The sequence below is a fragment of the Sparus aurata genome, chromosome 4, assembly GCF_900880675.1.
Source record: "Sparus aurata chromosome 4, fSpaAur1.1, whole genome shotgun sequence".
In the NCBI taxonomy this organism is placed as follows: Eukaryota; Metazoa; Chordata; class Actinopteri; order Spariformes; family Sparidae; genus Sparus; species Sparus aurata.
This window is the reverse complement of record NC_044190.1, coordinates 506,543-524,761: the sequence shown is the minus strand read 5'-3', so window position 1 is coordinate 524,761 and position 18,219 is coordinate 506,543. Positions and strand designations below refer to the sequence as shown.

Below are 18,219 nucleotides of genomic sequence, written 5' to 3'. Positions count from 1 at the left end.
TATTATATATATATATACACACATATATACACTATATACACATATATGTATATATATATGTGTATTTAAAACGTTTTCAGCGCGGTCACAATAGTGTCTCTCACACTGAAGGGAAAATGAATAATAGCCGGGGCGTTTATTTGTTTCAATCACTTAACAGACCAGGTGTTTATTTGGGACCAGGCGGCAATTTGGGACAGGCGTTTAATTCCTTCCTCTCAAAAATCCGGGATGTAAATGTCACAAACTTCGTCAGCTTCTCAGTGAATTCTCCGGCATCCTGCTGGGCAATAGTAGTCTTCTGCAAGTGAAGTTGTTGCAGTGGAGGAAACGATTCAGCCAACCAGCACTCACAGATAACTCCTCATCTCTGCTGTCACTCAGGTGGCGTATATTTGTTTCGCCATCGCCCTGATCATTTTGCGGGACACTCTCTCGTGGCGTGCCCGTTTGCTGATAACTAATTCCCGCATGTTTATCTCAGGCTCCTCGCTCGCCTTCTCCCTCCCTCCACCAGGCAGCCTGGCCCTGTTGCTGTCCTTCTCGGACAGCTCCGTTTTATTTTATCGCCAATCTCTCACTCTCTTGGGGTCGACAGAGAAACGTCTAGCGCAGGGGTACTCAAATACAAATCTTAAGGGGCCACAAAGATTTTTTCCAATGACTCAAAGGTCCATGTATTGAGGTCGGTCAGGCCACATGCAATAATACTGTAATATTCAAAACAAAATGTCCTTTTCGTTCTAAACAACAAAATACGAACTAAAATAAAATGTAATTTCCATTTTAACATAAATTAAAACATAGTTGAATATTTCCTCTTTTTGTTTGCCTTCAAACATTGTGTCCATCACTTCAGTCATGCATTATTTTATTGCATTGTGACATAGATGTAACAAGGATCCTGCCTGCAGCTTGATATGACGATTTCAGTGCATTTATTGGTGTTGTGCTTATCGCTGAATTTTGAGGAAATGTCTCTTCAAAATTCCTATGCTTCGTCTCATAACGCCGTTTCAAATTGGAAATCTTCATCACAGCTTCTCCTGGCATATTGTAACTGCCCTTGTGGACTGTGGCGCAATGACTCTTGGGTATTCTGTTGGTGTTGGTGTAATTATGGTTCATGAATGTGTTTGTGAATAAGATGATATGTAAGATGGTTGTGGGTTAATTCACATCATTTGTTCTGTGATTAAATGGTGTTGAGTTTTAACAAGGATGATAAAAATTTTGGTACCATGAGTGAAAGGGTGTTTGCTGGGAGGAACTCCCCCGTCCGTTACACTTCTGAAAATACATGATGAGACTTGCTAATCTAATACTTGTTAAACAACGTAAGTGTGTGTTATGGCAGCACCGTCAGATCCGTGGGTTTTGTCCTGGTTAGAGGATGAATGAATGAGAAGTTCCTACTTCTATGAGTGGCTGATTCTCATTGTCCACTTTGTAATAGCAGTTTACTTGGAAAACGCCATTTCAATCTCTTTCCACCGGCGAAATATGAATACGCGAACTGCTCCGAAAACAAAAGTTAACAAAAGTTAAAAGTTGCGATCGCAGCGGTGAGTGACCCAGCTGTATGTGTATCGTTGGCATGGAGACAAGTCCCGGTGCACACGTGCTGACCCAACCAAAACACATGATGAAGGAATAACAGTTCGGGGGCCACAAACAGGAGGCCGGCGGGCCGGATGCGGCCCGGGGGCCGCCTATTGAGGACCGCTGGTCTAGCGGCTGCTTCTCCCGACTTTTCCTCTGCATATTTTACGGCAGAAAGTTTGAATTTCAAGCCGTACTTTTTATTTTTTTTTGCTCCAGCTCTGACAGTTATGTTGCCATGGAGATGGATACACTATTGCCACAGACTTGGCGGAGTAATATTTTGAGTAATGAGTCTATCCATGCTGTCATGCTGATTTGAGCACGGTCTAAATGTCTTGTTGACCAATCAGATTGCTTGGTCGGAACTACTTGTATAATTGTTCTTTTGACCATATTTCTGAAAGTCTTATACATTTGCATTGGATGATGTGATTGAAAGTGAAGACACATAAGAGAATGCTCTGTAGGTGGCTTTTTAAAGCGTTACCAACAAGCCAAAGGACATTAAACTCAAGTCATGATTGTTTTTATACTGTTTGTTTGTCCATACTTGCCATCAGATTTCCATGCCAGCAACACTGGAGTGGGCTGTAAATCAAAGAATAAGGAACTTTCCCCACCATAGACATGCAGCACCCTTGTCTTTAACCAGATTTAACATTAACAACTACGACACAGTCTCATATCTAGATACAAGCAGCCTGCATTACCATAGGAGCTGGGAGACCAGTGAAAGGCTCGCTCTGCTGCCTGCCTGGTAGCCCCCTTACAGGATTAAGGGGGACATAGTGAGATGGTGCTCCCACTTGGTGTAACTCACTCTGATGTGATTTCCATTTTTCTAGCCTGGCCCATACTCTCCCCATGGTCTAATCCTTCACCATTCTCATCACCGTCCATGAGCCATGTTAATCTGCTGGCAGGCATTAGCTGGAGAGGCTTCCTTACACATACATTCTGTCTGATAAACACAGAAGGGAAGGGCTGGTTTTCACTGGGAGCACACGCCATCACAGAGTGTCTGTGGAAAGTTGATGGTAAGACTACTGTTATGGATTATATTATATACTTATCAATTAACTTGTTGCTTTTTGCTAGCTGTTATTAACTCTATTATATGTTGCTGGCTCTGCTCTGCAGCAGTGTTGTGTTTCATATGTGAACAGCACCATACATTGGCTCAGGTTAACCATATATTGACCTGAGCCAAGCTCTTTACAAAAGGCCTGTCTTTTATCAAACAATAATGTGACCCTGGCTTTAAAACGGAGAGAAGAGATGGCGACGACGACGACAATGAAGAACAATATATGTATGTCATAACTACTTACATTTCATTAGTTTTTCTTGTTGTGGGTTGTTAGTGTTGTTCTTCATTGTCGTCGTCAGCTTCTTCTTCTCTCCGTTTTAAAGCCAGGGTCACTTAGCGCGCTAGCTATCAACTCATAGGTACTGAGCTGTGTCAGTCAACAACTAATTAGCCAGTGGGGATGCTCTGCTGGATAGGCCCACCCACCCGAGAGGTTTGTGCCAAAACTGCAAACAAAAAGTCAGAGCGCAAATGAGACAGAGCTGCAGAGAGAGTGCAAAGCTGAGAGTCAGCGCAAAAGTCTGAGCGGAGAGAAACCAGCAGAGGGAACCGTAAACAAAATAATGCATTATTAGAAGAGTAAAAGACCAATATTTTACACTATTTGACAAATTATTTGATTGCAGTTCTAAGTTTATTTTTGAAATTAGTTTTATGTTCTCTCAAATTCCTGTTTTTGTTTGACATTTAAGGAGTTTTGTTTGTTTCTTTTGGCACAAATCTAATCCCATAAGTCTATACCACACCTATGATTTTCATTGACATAATAGCTATGGTGTGGGCACAGTGCCAAATATTTAATTAGACTGCCACCAGAGTGCCAACTAGTGACGGATTGGTAACAGTTTTGTCAGCTGTCCTCAGGAGGGCATTGGCAAAAATTGCACCAAGTTTTGTCTTAATCCAACCAACCGATGTTGAGATATAAAATACTTCAATTTAAAGAGCACCAGCTGGTGGTCATCAGACAAAATTTTGCACAGAGCCTCAGGGGTCATGGGGAAGTAGTCACCTGAGTTTCATATCATTCGGACAAACCAATGTGGAGAAATGCAACACTTTTTGAGCAAAATGTACAGGAAGTTGTTATTGAATAACTTGAGTATTGTTTGTAATATCAAAATTGTTTTAATAAGTTTTTGTCAGGAGTCCACAGATGCTGTGTGCAAAGTTTGTTCGTAGGTTTTGCGACATTTCGCGAATATGCGAAAAAAAAAGCGGTAGACAGAAATGGGCTATATCACAAGATTCAGCACAGTTCAGTGAACACATGGATATAAGGTTTTTCAATGTGTGACAAAGTATTTGAGTTATAAGCCAAAATGCACTTTCCTTGATTATATCGCCATCTAGTGGTGGAAAATGAGGACGATAATAGATTATGAAATGTTTTGCCAGGTGTGACGTATATTCAAAGTTTGGTGAGTTATGCATGTTCAGGAAGTGAAAAATGCGATCATTTGGGACAAAAAAAAATCGTCACTACAAAAACAATAGGGACCTCGCAGGGCGAGACCTGCTTGGGTCCTAATAATGAAGGTTGTTTACTGTGTCAGTCAACCTTATCTGTTAAAGTGTTTCAGTTGTTTAAGCAGTAAAGATAGATCATGTTTATATTAGGGCCGGGACTCGATTAAAAAAAATCAATCGAATTAATCAGAGGCTTTGTAATTAATTAATTGAAATTAATCGCATATAAATATTTGACCTGAGAACAGTGAGAAGCAATTTTTTTCACATGAATTTTAGTATACCATTGAATAATGACTGAATACAGAAGCTTAAGCAACAAAAAATTGTTTCTGTTTTTTCAAGACCAAAGACCAGTGCAATTTTTTGATATTTTTTTGGCCTTTTATGGCTTTGACAGAACAACTGAAGATATGACAGGAAACAGGGAGAGAGAGAGGGGGAGTGACACGCAGCAAACGGACCCAGGCCGGGAATCGAACCCGGGTCCGCTGCAGAGCCTCGGCACATGGGACGCGCGCTCTACCCACTGAGCTAAACGCTGCCCCGACCAGTGCAATTTTTGCCATAAAGTGCAGCAATAGCATGCTCTTATCTACGCTGCCATCCGTCCGCTTTTGAAAACAAAATTTCCCATCCACGGGGCCAACCAAAGCAGTCTCATCTGCTTCTTCGTTCATTGTTGTTGTCTGAAGTCATGAACGTTAGTTGGTGCTCCAGTATAATCGGTACCCCTGAAACTCTTCCAGTGAGAAACGTTCCGCGGTGCAAAAATAAGTGCGATTAAAATGCGTTCATTTTTGTGTAATTAATTAATCGTAATTAACACGTTAAAGTCCCGGCCCTAGTTTATATAGTTGATGCCCCCAAGCAAACAATCCTAACACTCTCCCACCAATGATGTAGAAAAGGTGTTCCAAATGGATTGGCATATGTAAACAACACAGAAAAATATATTAGTTTACTGTGATACTGCTCAACGGTAACCAAAAGAGGGCTTAAATCATCTTCAGTGGTTTATATTTCCTGGAACCTATAGCAGAGCTGTAAAAATCCTTCCTCTTGGTATGGATTAATCAGGCAGTGCCTTTAAGGATAAGTTCACCCATAAAATATAATTCAGTCTTCATCTCCTCCCCCTATGCTGATGGAAAGTCAGGTGAAGTTTCATAGTCCACAAAATGTTTCAAGAGCTTTGCAGCAAAACTCAAGGCAGCATTCTCCTGAACAGGATAATTAGTTTACCTGGTGTAATTCAAGATTCCAGAAGCCCATAAATTAATTTTAAAAATACGTTATCTACACCATTTTGCACCTTCTAAAGTCTACTATGCAACATTCCGCAAAGTGCAAAGAGGGCAAGTTAAATTTCTTTTGTTGTATGTCCCCCCTCCATAATTCAAGACCTCGAGTCTTTCTGTGTGGGGGTTATGACATGACAATGTGTGAGAAGCTTTCTCTTAAATTACCAGCGCAGCTCTAGTAAGATAAAAGTTTATCCTTACAGACTTTGCTGTCCTCGTCTCTTGTGCGTCAGTCTGTGCATCGCCTGCCTTGAGCCTGCCTGTGAACTCTGCCACCACCAGCTTGCACTGGAGACTCATTTGTTCAGACTTCACCTCAACCCTGCATAGCATTACTCCCTCAACTTTTACAGAGGAGTAATAGAAATCAACCTGACTTGAAACATCACAAACTTGCGTGTTTCATCGTGGCCCAGGACAGGAAGGCTCCACAGCGGGTGATTCAAACCACCAGAACATCACTGGTACGAGCATCACTGACATCAGTGATTTGAGATGTCTGCACAGAGCCCAAAGATACTAAAAGGAAACACCCACCCAGCCACAATCTGTTCACCCTGCTGCCATCTGACAACAGAAACAGAAGTATCTGCTGCCATACCAGCAGACTACAGTTCAGCTCCACTCCCCACGTTGTGAGACTCCTGAACTCATCCTCAATACTCCATTTTTACCTACTGCATGTTCTCCTTTTTATCAGTTAGAGCAAGTGTTCACCATTTTGCAAGCCACTTAGCCTCAGAACCAGATTAGAAGGCGTTTCCTTCCCCTGCTACTTGTAGAGGACAGCTCAGTATGTCCCGCAGCATGTGTGGTCATGAACAGTAATCTGCTGTAATTAAGCAGCATGTCTTTTGCCAGGTTAAACAGAGTTACACAGTGCACAGCATAAGCCTGGTGTCAGTCAATGCTAGACTCATGCACAGAAACACAGGTGCAAGAGTTTGCATTAGTGAAGTAGTGCACAGTTAAATGTGTCTATTCTGGAGACATGCATGGTACATTCACAAAGGTGATTTTACCCATTCTGTCCTGTTAGTTGGGTGGGACCTCTATCGTCCCTTTTAGCAAGTCAAGGTTAATGTGTTCATTCGACTACTTTTGAGGAAGGGCCAGATTTTGAGAAAAAAAATCTGAAGTGCCAAGGAACTGGACATTTACACGTTAAAAAAACTTGCATTTTTAGTTTTTCCCTTAACTTTATTATTTTATCATCTTAAAAGCAAGTTGCCACTTATAAATTCCATCTGCTTAAAAGCCTGGGTTAAAACCTTTTGTTGAATTGTGTATAGTTTAGTGATTACTAACTGATATAAGTAATGCATGAGCCAATGAGCTTGCTAACAAAATAATCAAAAGGGCCGAAGTGTTGTAGTTTAAAGGGCAGCATTTGGCCTGTTGGGTTGCCTGTTCAATAGGTCAGCCAAGGTGCTGAAGAGAAAAAGGAATGTTGAAATTTGAAGTAACAAAATAAAAAACATCTTAGGTCTACTTCCATGTTTCAAAGCATTAGTAGTGTTCACAATCTTTCAAAAGCACCGGGCAACATTAATGACTTCGTAGTCCGGTAATCAACAGGGCTGTCAACCAGTTTGTGAGCAATAGTAAGTTGCATTCCTCTGAAAGTCCTCTCAATTTTAAGCATTGTTCTTTAAGGTTTTGGATAACATTGTGTCCATCATACATACCAAACTCACAGCATGTCTCCTTTAGAATATTGTTGTAATGCTGTAATTACTGGACCCATACCTCCGCATTTGTGTCATTTCCTGGTTATAGATATATTTTACAATATTCTCAATCATTTTTTGCAGCCCTATGGAGTATCAGCTATATATTGTACCTACATATACTGTAAATTCAAGTTCCAAACAGCACTTCTGTTCTTGATGTTTTTAGGGGTTTTAATACTATTTATTGCTATCACTCACATACAGTATATCGCAGAGGTTCACTGTATCCAAGCATTCAGCACAACCTGCTGGCCAAATACAATACTCACCAGCCAGGGTGTTCCATCTCCACATGTCCATATTTCAGTCAAATTGCCCCATCTACACCCTGCTCACCATCATCTTGGGTTGAACATGTTATTTATGATGTAGCAGTGTTATGCAGTCCATCCTCCTTTCTCCCCAGCGGTTGTCTTCTCCATCCATGCAGCAGCAGAGGCGGACACTGTGTGGAGACGCAGTGCGGGGTGGCTCTGTGTTCAAGGAGCAATGGACCTTTACAACCCCAACGTCATGGAGGCCCTGGTCCTTTCTTCTGCCAAACTGTACTTTATTACAACGCATGCAATTAAACAGTCATTAATACTTTTAGCCAAGTTTCTCACTGAAATGTTTTACTTTATTATGCCGGTTTACACTCACACACACATTTAAATTAGAACAAATCAAGGCAAAGCTCATCTTGTGCAATTAGAGCGATGAAACAACTGAGGAAGACTGGAGGTTGATACTGTTGCTCTAAGGCATGTGAGCGCTTCACAGTCGGACTAACATGTTGACGTCCTACTGTAGTTAGTCCAAGTGCACTTTCTTCAATGAGACAACACTAGAACCAGACAGCAGCAGATGTTTGTACCCCAGAGGCAAAAGCGGGTCCATGTTTTCCAAGTAGACATGAAGGACTGCAGGAGATGGACAAGACCTCACATGACGCAACAGCTCCCCTCTTTAGATATATCCTAAAAAAACAAAACAAAGAAAAACAGTAGTGTTATCAGTTACTATCATGGAACACATGCTGGTTTCAAAAGGTGGTCTGGTTAAAACAGAACATGCAATTGGGGCAAAGTATGGCAAATAAGTTTGGAGCAGGGTGTTGCTGAGCAACACAATGTCATGTCCACGTGTAGATCTGGAGGTTTTCCTACAGATGGGAGACTGCCATTTTGGGGAAGTTCTATGAGCCTGGGGCTTGAATAAAACTCAAAGTGCACCATAGTTTTTTTTCCTGAGAAGTTTGTATTCCACAGCTTTTCACTTGGAAAAAATGAAAGTTAGTTCATGTTTGTTAGCTGGATTTATTATATCACCGTGTTTCGTATTGCATTTTTCCTTTGGCATCTAGCATTGCTGCATCCTTTCTACTTGTGTAGATTATGGATTCCTTAATCTACACATGTTCAACTACAGAGATCATCTTGCGATGGGATCACACCAGCTACAAAGCCAGGTCGTGTATAGTAAATAGGATCAAATGGCTTGAGAGGTGAACTGTATTCAATAAGCCAAACAATCTGCACATTGTCAGCTTTTAACCTAGGATAGCATTGATATGCACTTTGCAGGAACATTTTCTGATGTAATGCAGGGAATTTACAGCTGGGCAGAAATCTCCGATATCAAAGAAACAAATTAAAGTGAATGTATGGAGTTCTGATTGATGGGAATGCAAATTAATAGTTGGCTGGGTTACAGCTCCATAGCCAGAGTAAGCACACGCAGGCCCTACTATAATATCCTATGATGGTCCATAGTTCCTTTAATATTTCACCTGTCTGTATATGCAATCAGAATAAAGTCCACACACCTGAGCAACTAAGTTGATTTGGAGGTTCACCGTGGAACACTTCATTAACGCCATGTTGGTTTTTAAATCAGTCAGTACAGAACATCTTTGAATGCAGACTCTAGGGCCCCGTACCATGAAGCAAGACTTGTACAGTATCTTTGGATTTAACACAGGTTCAGAGCTCACATCTCAGCTCAAAGCTGGCTCACTTTAAAAAAAAAAAAACACACCATGGTGTACTACACTGCACGACTAACATTCAAATTGGTTAGTAGGAAGACACACTCGGACTACTAACCAGATCACTAGGAAAGTTGAATCAGTACTCAAAAAGAAGATTCTGACAGGGAGCAAAGTTTACAATAAAAAAAAAAATAAATAAAAAAAAAAAAAGAAACAAAGCAACATTTTTACATGAGAAATATATCTTTATATAATTTAGATATGTTTCAAACTGATTCCAACAGTTTGCCACACTGACAGATTTATAAATGTTAACATTGTTTTACTACCAACAACCATGTAGTGTACACTACACCCCTTTACACCCCTATTCTATTTGGGATAACATGATGTGGATTGGAAATAAAAAATTGTAACCGGCTCCTTTAATTAGAAAAGACAATCCTACACATGGTTAGCCAAGTAAGTCATAAATGCAACAATTCTGTCTCAGACTGTAGTGACTTTTTGGTGCTTGTCACATGAGTGTGTATTTTATTAAAACAAGAATGTGCATAAGGCTGTTGCCCAAGCAGAGAGAAAAACTTCAAAGATCAATGGATCATCCAATTTTCCCCAACACACACACTTTCACTACTGACCATGTTGAAAATGCCACAGTCACCATTATCCTGCCCATATTATCCCAATAAATCATAACAATCTCAACATTTTGATCAAACTAAAATTGCACTTCCCTTTAACTTTTACAGTTTGTTAGGGAAAATACAATTTTTGAAGGGCAGTCAAGCGACTTAAAATAAAAAATCTTATTAGAAGCTTTGTGATTTATTTTAAGTAGAAAATGTCATTGGTAGATGAGTGAATGCATGGACATTGTAAACATTAAAGTAGGAGGAGATATTTCAACCTTGAAGGACTCCAATGGTACAAAAAGTCCTTGCTGCATGAATTGCACAAAACAGTGCTCCTGTCTTGAAGCCCCACTCCAGTGTGTTTTGGCATTTTTATAATCTTTCCTGACAATTCTACAGTAGAATGACACTTTTGTCATTAACCAGGCTAGGCTTCTGGTGTTATAAGAGTGGTATGGCTTCTTATAAGAACACTGCATTTGTAGTGAGTGGAGAGTGATGGTCAGTGGCTGAGCTCAGAGCAGACAGCTGTTAGCCACTGGAGCAGAATGGACATGACATCACAATGCCGCCTTGTTAAAAGCCTGAATTCATGCTTTGTCAGGTCTGTCAGCCTGACAACAAGCAAACAACTTTTGAAAAGCTTGTTCTCTGAATGGAGTTCGGACCAATCAGGGCTATGCTGTGCTTGGACACATTTCCATGACTGACCAGGTAGTCTGACTTCCTTGTTCACTTTCCTCCACGCCAATTCCTTTTTTGACCCGTCTCCATACAAGTAGATAAGTTATCATACAGCTCTTGGTGTTCACAATTGGCCACAATTACTGATTATCATCCTCTCCTTCATTGTTGATTATGAACATCTGGACATCAGCAGCATTGATGTTATGACGTCAGTGTGAATGTTGACTCAGATAGGCTACCGTGACACAGCATCACCATTTTCAACTCGAATGATTGGAATGTCGTGTATTCACACCAGCCGGCAGAAACACATTAGTCTTCATATTGACTTCGTAAACCAAGCATGCAAAAACTTTGCCTACCTGGTCTGACTGCCTCAATACAGCACGAATAAGCTGCGTTTTTTCTTTTAAATTCATCATTTAAGAATTGTATAATTGAAATTAATGCACTATATTGACATCCTTACTTTTTATTGTAACATCAGTCTTCTAAAAATGTATTTAATAGTTTCTATTTGGACATTTTTCCTAAAGTTTAGTTTATTTTGTCTGGTGATCATGTTCCTGAACTGATGTTTGTAATACAGAACACAGAGGTAAACCCAGAGTTAACCATGCCAGCTAATAACCGGCTTCCAAGTCTCAGGCCGCTAGTCTTCAACTCAAACTTGTTTGGCATGCTGTTGAATGCAACTCAAAAGGCAGCAGAATTTCCCACATGTATTTAACAAGCCATGCATCTTATGAGCAGCAAACAGCAGGTACAAGCAGCGAGCAGAGCAGCAACACCCTCCTCACCTACTGTACAGCACGCTGTCTGCTCTGCACTCATGAGACAGAACAGCACTTCTTTCTTTTTGGCTTCAATGTAGGCAGGAAAAAAAAAAAAAAAAAGCCAAGTCAGGTTTCATAAAAACTACAGCGTTTGTGTTTCCATCTGTAACAAAAGCACTTTACAGTTCATATAGAGGTTATGGAACTTTTGCTCACCTGTCTCCGAAAGTGATGGATGTCACTCCCTGCAACAAGTTCTTCCTCAAACTCTAGTTCAGTTTCCTCGTCGCCTCTGCCCTGCATATACACCCTGCGCTCAGCTATTTCCTGAAAAGGGATTACATGAGTCCTGGGGTGAATTATATTCATCAATGTTATATAGCTTGGGAAAAATTATGCACATTTGTTACTGTGAACAAACACTACTGCATCCTTTAAAAATGTCATCTATGACTTTGCTTAGCTCTAGAACTCTGGCTTACGAGGGTTTGACCAGGAGACTTTTAAAATGTTAATGTCTCAAATTTTTGGTGGTTTTATGTAACAAAACAAATCCAAAAGGTCTTTTAAACAGATTTTGAATGCAGTGATTCTAGCAGTCTGGGAGACCGCTTACTTCACTTACCTCACGGTCGCTGTTCAGAAGGATCACCCTTACATCTGTGATGGGGCCCCAGCTCCTGTGGCCCTGCAGAATCAGGTCCCCAGAATCAGCCTCTGCTGCTGCTCCTGCTGCCCAAATCTGACAAACATTTAGGTTAATTCCATTTCACTGACATGGACAGGCCCCATCAAAATGGCACGCACCCCCCCCGCCCCACGATGCAGTTTAACACGAAGAACAGTAACTACTCACTGTGAGTGTCTGCCCTCCAGCCAGGATACAGGAGGAGGGTATGTGGAAGGAGATATGCCCAGAGTTCAGGTACATCCTCCTAATCACCCAGCCACCCAGCGGCTGCTCCTGGAAATGCAGAAATGATAAACAAGCAGTTCAAAATGCTGCATGTAATGCTGCTCTGTAGAAAGACGCACAGATGATTTAGGTTTCTGCTTAAGATTAGGACATTAGATTTGATTTTAGATTTGCTGGTGTCATAATGCAGAAATGTCTGCCCAACAACCAGGGAAGGGGCACTTGTAAGTGTCCCTTTAAGAGATTAAATGATCAGTGTTGTTGCATACAGCCATGCCCCGATGAAGTGAAACCAGATATTTGAAGTACAAATTAAGACAGACTAAACTCATTATCCAGGCGCATTATAGCCTCACCATTTCAGAGTTGTTCTTCAGTCTAACATATTTTCCGTCCATGTCGACCTCTGCCACGCTCAAAGCACCGCGCTCTGCTGAGCGACTGGTTATTTTATAGGCGGGCGAGCTGCCAGAGGATCCCTCATGTTTCCGTTTCTTCCCTCTGGCTTTGTGGCTACTGTGTTCATGGGTTCCAGGTAAGGTTGTATGTTGGGAGGGGCTAGGTGACAGCTGCAATCTGAGAACATTTTTGGGATGAAAACCACCAACTGGAAGCAAAAGTGCCAGATAGTAAGCCAGACACCAGACATCTGTGTTGCCGATTTATACAAGCAGACCGTAACTTTAACGTTTTACTCAACTTTTGCATGATATAAATGGATCAAAGTGATACCTCTTTTCCTCCAGCTCCAGCATCTTCCTGTAGGCATTGATCTCCATGTCAAGAGCCAACTTGACGTCAAGCAGGTTCTCATAGTCTTCCAGCTGGTCGTACATCTGGCTTCTCATGCTCTGCAGCTCCTGCTCCTTCTGACTGAGTTTGTGCTTCCAAACCTCCCGCTCCCTGTCCAGAGTCCTCTCCAGCTCCTGAAAGCGGCCCTCCAGCACCATTTTCTTTATGAGTGGAAGAGCAATATAAGACAAATGTTAACATGAGAACCTACCGCCAACACCAATAACAAGGCACCATGAAACAACTCTATGCCCAAACGACACAAATACTCACAATCTAAAGTTATCAGGAAAACAAAAAAAAAAAAAAAAGTATCCACATTTCCCAATTCCAATAACTTCTTACATCACGTAACAGAGCAGAAAGAGTTACAGAGACAACATTTACCCTGTTACAGGACACTGTACCATGAACATGACTCTGAAGCTGAGAGTTTAAGGTCATAAAGTTACATCATATTGACTTAGACAAATTATAAACAAGTGATTTTTTTATTTTTTTAACCTCTTCACAGAACCAGTCAGAATTTGAATACACACTATGTGAAATGTTATCTTAAAATCACAAAGGTCAAGTGGCAGTAAAATTAACTGATTTGGAGATTGTGTATAAGCTCTCAGTACTTTTGACTCTACCTGAATCTCGGCAGTTTGGACTTTAGTTTCACTTCTAGACTGAAAGATCTTGTTTGATTTCACTTGAGGATGTCGATTTAACAATGGAGGGAGCATCAATATATACAGTCGATGGGTGCAGCCCCACCAACTAGTACAGCTGCATCAATCCCATCCTTTTTTGCATTGTCCAACAGGCAGAAACAGCATCCACTTAACCAATCGGGATTGGGATGGTGACTCAGTCAGGTCATGGGTGCTTGGACTGTATTTTATACACAGCTGGCCTTGTTCTGTTAACAGATATCTTGAGGTTTTTGTGACAGGTAACACTCACATCTTTTTGGTGCTGTTGGAGCTGGGTGCTGAGGGACTCCACTCTTAGCTTAGTGGTTTCCAGTTCCTCTTTGGTGGCCAATGCAACATTGTTTTTCTCCAGAGCAGCCTGCTGGGCCTGCTGTAACTGGAGTGCAGAGAGAATCTGAATGAAATATATCAAAAACTTCAAGTATAACCACTTTATGGTGTGTTTATACCTTTGAACTGAAGGTCCGGTCCATCTCCTCTTTGTACTGTTGCAGCTGAGACTCACCATCGTGGCGCAGTTGCTGCATCCCCTCAGCCAGTTTACTCTCAAAGTCTCTCCGTCCTCCTGACTCTACCTCCACTAGACGGCTTTCATATCGGTTTCGGATCTCAAAGATCTCCTACAAAACATAAATGACTGAGTGTGCCAGTGTTAGCCTGAGATACAGAAACTCAGAATGGCAAGAATGTGCTAAATTTAAAAATAGGTGAAGGTAAATCATTTATGGCCAAGATTGCCAGTTTAGGGGTATCCCACTGTGTTTTACCTGCTCACTGATGTTCCTCTGGAGTTCAAGCTGTTCTTTGAGCGTTTGCACTTGGTTCTCCATTTCCACCCTTCTCAGGATCTCAGAAGTCAGTTGATTCTTTGTGTCTGCCAGTACACCCTCCACCTGGTGACCACACACACGAAGGAAAAACACCAACCGCAATCTGAACATATTTGCCCATTTCAAATACTGAATCTGTTCCATCGTTGCTCTGTAAAAGCTGTGGCTGCTGAGCTGTCAAACACAAGTCGTGTCTCACTAACACATTTTCTTTATTTGCCAACAAGCTGTGCGGTACATTTTACTTGAATTTGATTCTTCATACTATAGAAAGTGAGGGATTGGGGAATGTGACTACATGAAAGTAAAACCTGAATCTTCTAGATTCTTCCTAAACAATGTGGAGCATGTGTAAAGTGAAAGAGTCTTCAGCCATGGTAGTGAGGCTAGAGTTTAACGGCAAAAAAAACCCGACATGCTGATGTTAAGCAGGTATCATGCTTTCCATTTTCCATCATCTTAATGCCAATTTGCATAGGATACAAAAGTACAGCCAAGTCTGGGAATGTCATTGGACTTGCAGGTACTGAGTCAAACCAAAGAACTGTAGAAATGATGTTGGTCTGATGATGCCATGAGGGGAAAAGTTACATAATCACTAATGTCAATAAAATGTATGCTCTGGGAAACACGTGCACCTGCACAAAACTTGGTTGCAATCCTTGAACAGTTAAGCTGGCCAACCACATCCTGCTCCCAGTTCAGATACAAAGTTGACCAGTTTCTGTACCAGCTAACAAGTGACAAACGTTAAAAATTGTACAACCAGGGGCTTTCAGGACCTCAAAAAAAAAAAAAAAAGAGAAAATTAAAGGTAATTTTATGAACTGTCACATTTCCCAGTAGACCTGTGTATGCTCATGTATGTGTAAATCTGGCTTCAATTCATACATTTTGCAGCTGGCCCTGGAGCTCGGTAAAGTCATCATTGAGTCTCCTGTTGTCTGACAGAAGCTTTCTGTACTCTGCATCCTTGGAGCTCAGAGTCGCCTCAGCTTTCCTCCACTGGGCCAAGGCATTCGCCAGATCACTCTCCTTCTTCTGGTTCCTGAGGTGGGGGAACAATCTTAACAATCGTGTGCACCATAGAAGGCAACCTAGCTAGTTTTACCTCATGCCAAACTATTTGAATAAATGCATGTTTTATGTTGCCTGGCTCACTAACAAATGGCAACACCTCAACCATTAAGAAATCCACTCTTCAAAATCTCTGTAGTTAAGAGTCAGGTTGGAACAGACTATAAAATCTTGTATAAGCATCTTCTATTTAGATTTTTGCAAATCCATATTGTTTCTACGTAAAATAAAAGAAATGATGCACATCAAATTTGCAAACAAGAGTAATGCATTTGAAAACAATGACTAAAACAAAAGCTACTGTTAGAAGTGGTACATTTTAAAAATCAAACACTCCATTTACGGACACTCCAGTGAATGCTGCCTTTGCTTCCAACGAGGATATCGTACAATATTAGTCACTTGTTTATTAGGGGTCAATGAGATTATATTGTAACTAGTGTGTAAGTGAAAGCTTCAATGAGTTTTAAATGACATTTTGCCCCATCTCAAAATCCAGCACTGGAAAGCTGTGTGAACCAGCTATAAAAGGAGGAATATAACCGATACACCTGCCGCTTGGTGCATTTAACTCAGTTTTAACATGTGTCCATCTGTAGATGTGTGCGCTTCTAACGGCGAGCAAGGCTGCATTAAATGAGACGAGTTTTGATCGAGTTGAGTTTGGCGCGAGAGGTAGTGACACTAAGGCTGGGCGATTAATTTAATTTCGATTTTGGTTTCCCTCGATGATGAAAACAAGATAATCGTAATAAAACGATCATTCTGCCGCACGCCGTGTCTTGTGTGGTAAATGCAGCGAACCTTTCCATCTCCACCCCGCCCGAAAATTTCCGCTTTCGGCCACGCCGGTGCGTATTGCCAGTGCGTGTTTGGAAAAAATGTGTAGAAGAAGACGGTAGAAGGTGGTAGAAGGTGGCAGAAAGGCAGCCTTTGGTCGCGAGGAAAGGTAAAGCGAATTCTGTGGTGTGGAAACACTTAGGTTTCGAGGAGTCTGACTCGGAACAAACAAAGATATTGTACAAGATATGTCACGCGACCGTGTCTGCACCTCAAGGGAACACGACCAATTTATTTAACCATTTAAAGTCCGCACACAGAGTGATACATGACCAAGTAGTGAAGAAACAAAAAAAACCTCAAAAATGAAAAGCTCCTCAACTCCTGCCACTTTAGGACGAATGTCGCGGGAAAGTTGCAAGAGAAGTGTCAACAGCATTATATTTTGCACCCACAACGGACCTATGGTCGAGCCGCACTGGGATAGTGTTTATTTTTTATTTTTTTTTTACATAGGCTATTATTTAATTCATTTTATTGATATATTTTTCTTTTATTTATTTGCATTTCTTATTTTTCAGGTCAAACCTATCAAAGAAATACCAGAGTTAAAAGTTCAATAAGTGCTTGTTCTCAAATCAATGAAGAATCGTCTTCAATAATCGTGATTACAATATCAAAATAATAGTGATTATGATTTTTAGCCATAATTGAGCTGCCCTAAGTGACACCTGCATAGTAATAAGGGGATTTCAGTTTCCATCGCCTCTACCTGGCCTGAAGTTTCCTGTACTCCTCGCAGAGATTTCCATAGTCGATCTGCAGACGGGCCCTCTCTCCGGCCAGCTCATCCAAGGACTTTCTGACATCGGCCAACTCCTCCTCGTACAGCCGCCGCACGTTGCCCATCTCCCGGCTTTTCGACTCATCCTTTTCTTCCAGCTGAATCAGTATGGAAGACCTTTCGCTTTCCAACTCCTGGACCCGCTCAATGTAATTGGCAAGGCGGTCGTTGAGGTGTCGGAGCTCGTCCTTCTCCTGGATGCGGGACTGGCCAGTCGGGCTGGTGCTGGATGTGTGCAGGCCAGCGGCTACGCTGCGGCGGCTTGCGGAGCGGCTGGAGCGGCTGCCCGGGCCGGCAGGGGTGGAGGTGGCAGAGGCCATGACGGTGATGAGCTGGGCACTGCTGTAATCAGGGACCTCACGTGAACAGAAAAAGTAGTCGATTCAAAAAGACATAAATATAACTATGGGCCACAGTGAATTATACCCATCAGAAGCTGATGTGGTGCTGTTTAAAATTAAGTCACACAGCAGTACGTCTGTGAAGTTAAGCGATCATCGCAGCACATGGAAACCTGCACCTGTCTCTCTCCACATATTTAACGGCCTTTTCCCCGAAATAAAGATTCACACAGCTGAACTGAATCAATATTGACGAGCTGACGTACTGAAAACCAGTTAAGTGACCCAACATGGCGCAGTACGTTTCCGGGTGAGATTTTCAAAATTATAGTCTACAGTGTTGACGGATGTTTTTGTGTGCAACACAAATTGGACGTAGTAAATGAATGGAAATCAATTCTAATTTAGCTTGTAAATTTTCCAAATTTTAACATAGAGCCCAACTGTCAAAATATGTTATTTTTCAAGGTTCAAGCTTCAGTTTGTCCATCTACAACACAAGGTTGTACAATATGCAAGTTGTGGTCTCTTAATGCTACACAAGAAAGAAATATTTTATTGTATGGAGTGTGGAGTTGAATTGAGGCGTCTCACAACCTGGGAAATTAAGCTGCTCTGATATTTCTGTACCTGTTGTCAGATGGCAGCAGGGTGAACATGCTGTGG

At 41.5% G+C, this 18,219-nt stretch overlaps 1 protein-coding gene across 2 annotated transcripts; it reads right to left on the bottom strand.

Moving 5' to 3' along the window:
* Positions 1-7,799: 7,799 nt before the first annotated feature.
* On the bottom strand, positions 7,800-17,808 carry lmnl3 (lamin L3). 2 transcript variants are annotated; one of them, XM_030415285.1, is made up of 12 exons: positions 17,141-17,808; positions 15,403-15,559; positions 14,449-14,574; positions 14,131-14,301; positions 13,932-14,057; positions 12,921-13,141; positions 12,545-12,764; positions 12,129-12,236; positions 11,898-12,014; positions 11,489-11,599; positions 11,297-11,359; positions 7,800-8,161 (listed from the first exon to the last, which is right to left on the bottom strand). In XM_030415285.1, the coding sequence occupies exons 1-11, from the start codon at positions 17,530-17,532 to the stop codon at positions 11,327-11,329; spliced, it is 1,782 nt and encodes a 593-aa protein (XP_030271145.1). In that variant the 5' UTR covers positions 17,533-17,808; the 3' UTR covers positions 7,800-8,161; positions 11,297-11,326. The 2 variants fall into 2 exon arrangements, with proteins under 2 accessions (XP_030271145.1, XP_030271144.1); XM_030415284.1 differs by lacking the exon at positions 11,297-11,359 and having other exon boundaries at positions 17,141-17,806.
* Positions 17,809-18,219: the final 411 nt, after the last annotated feature.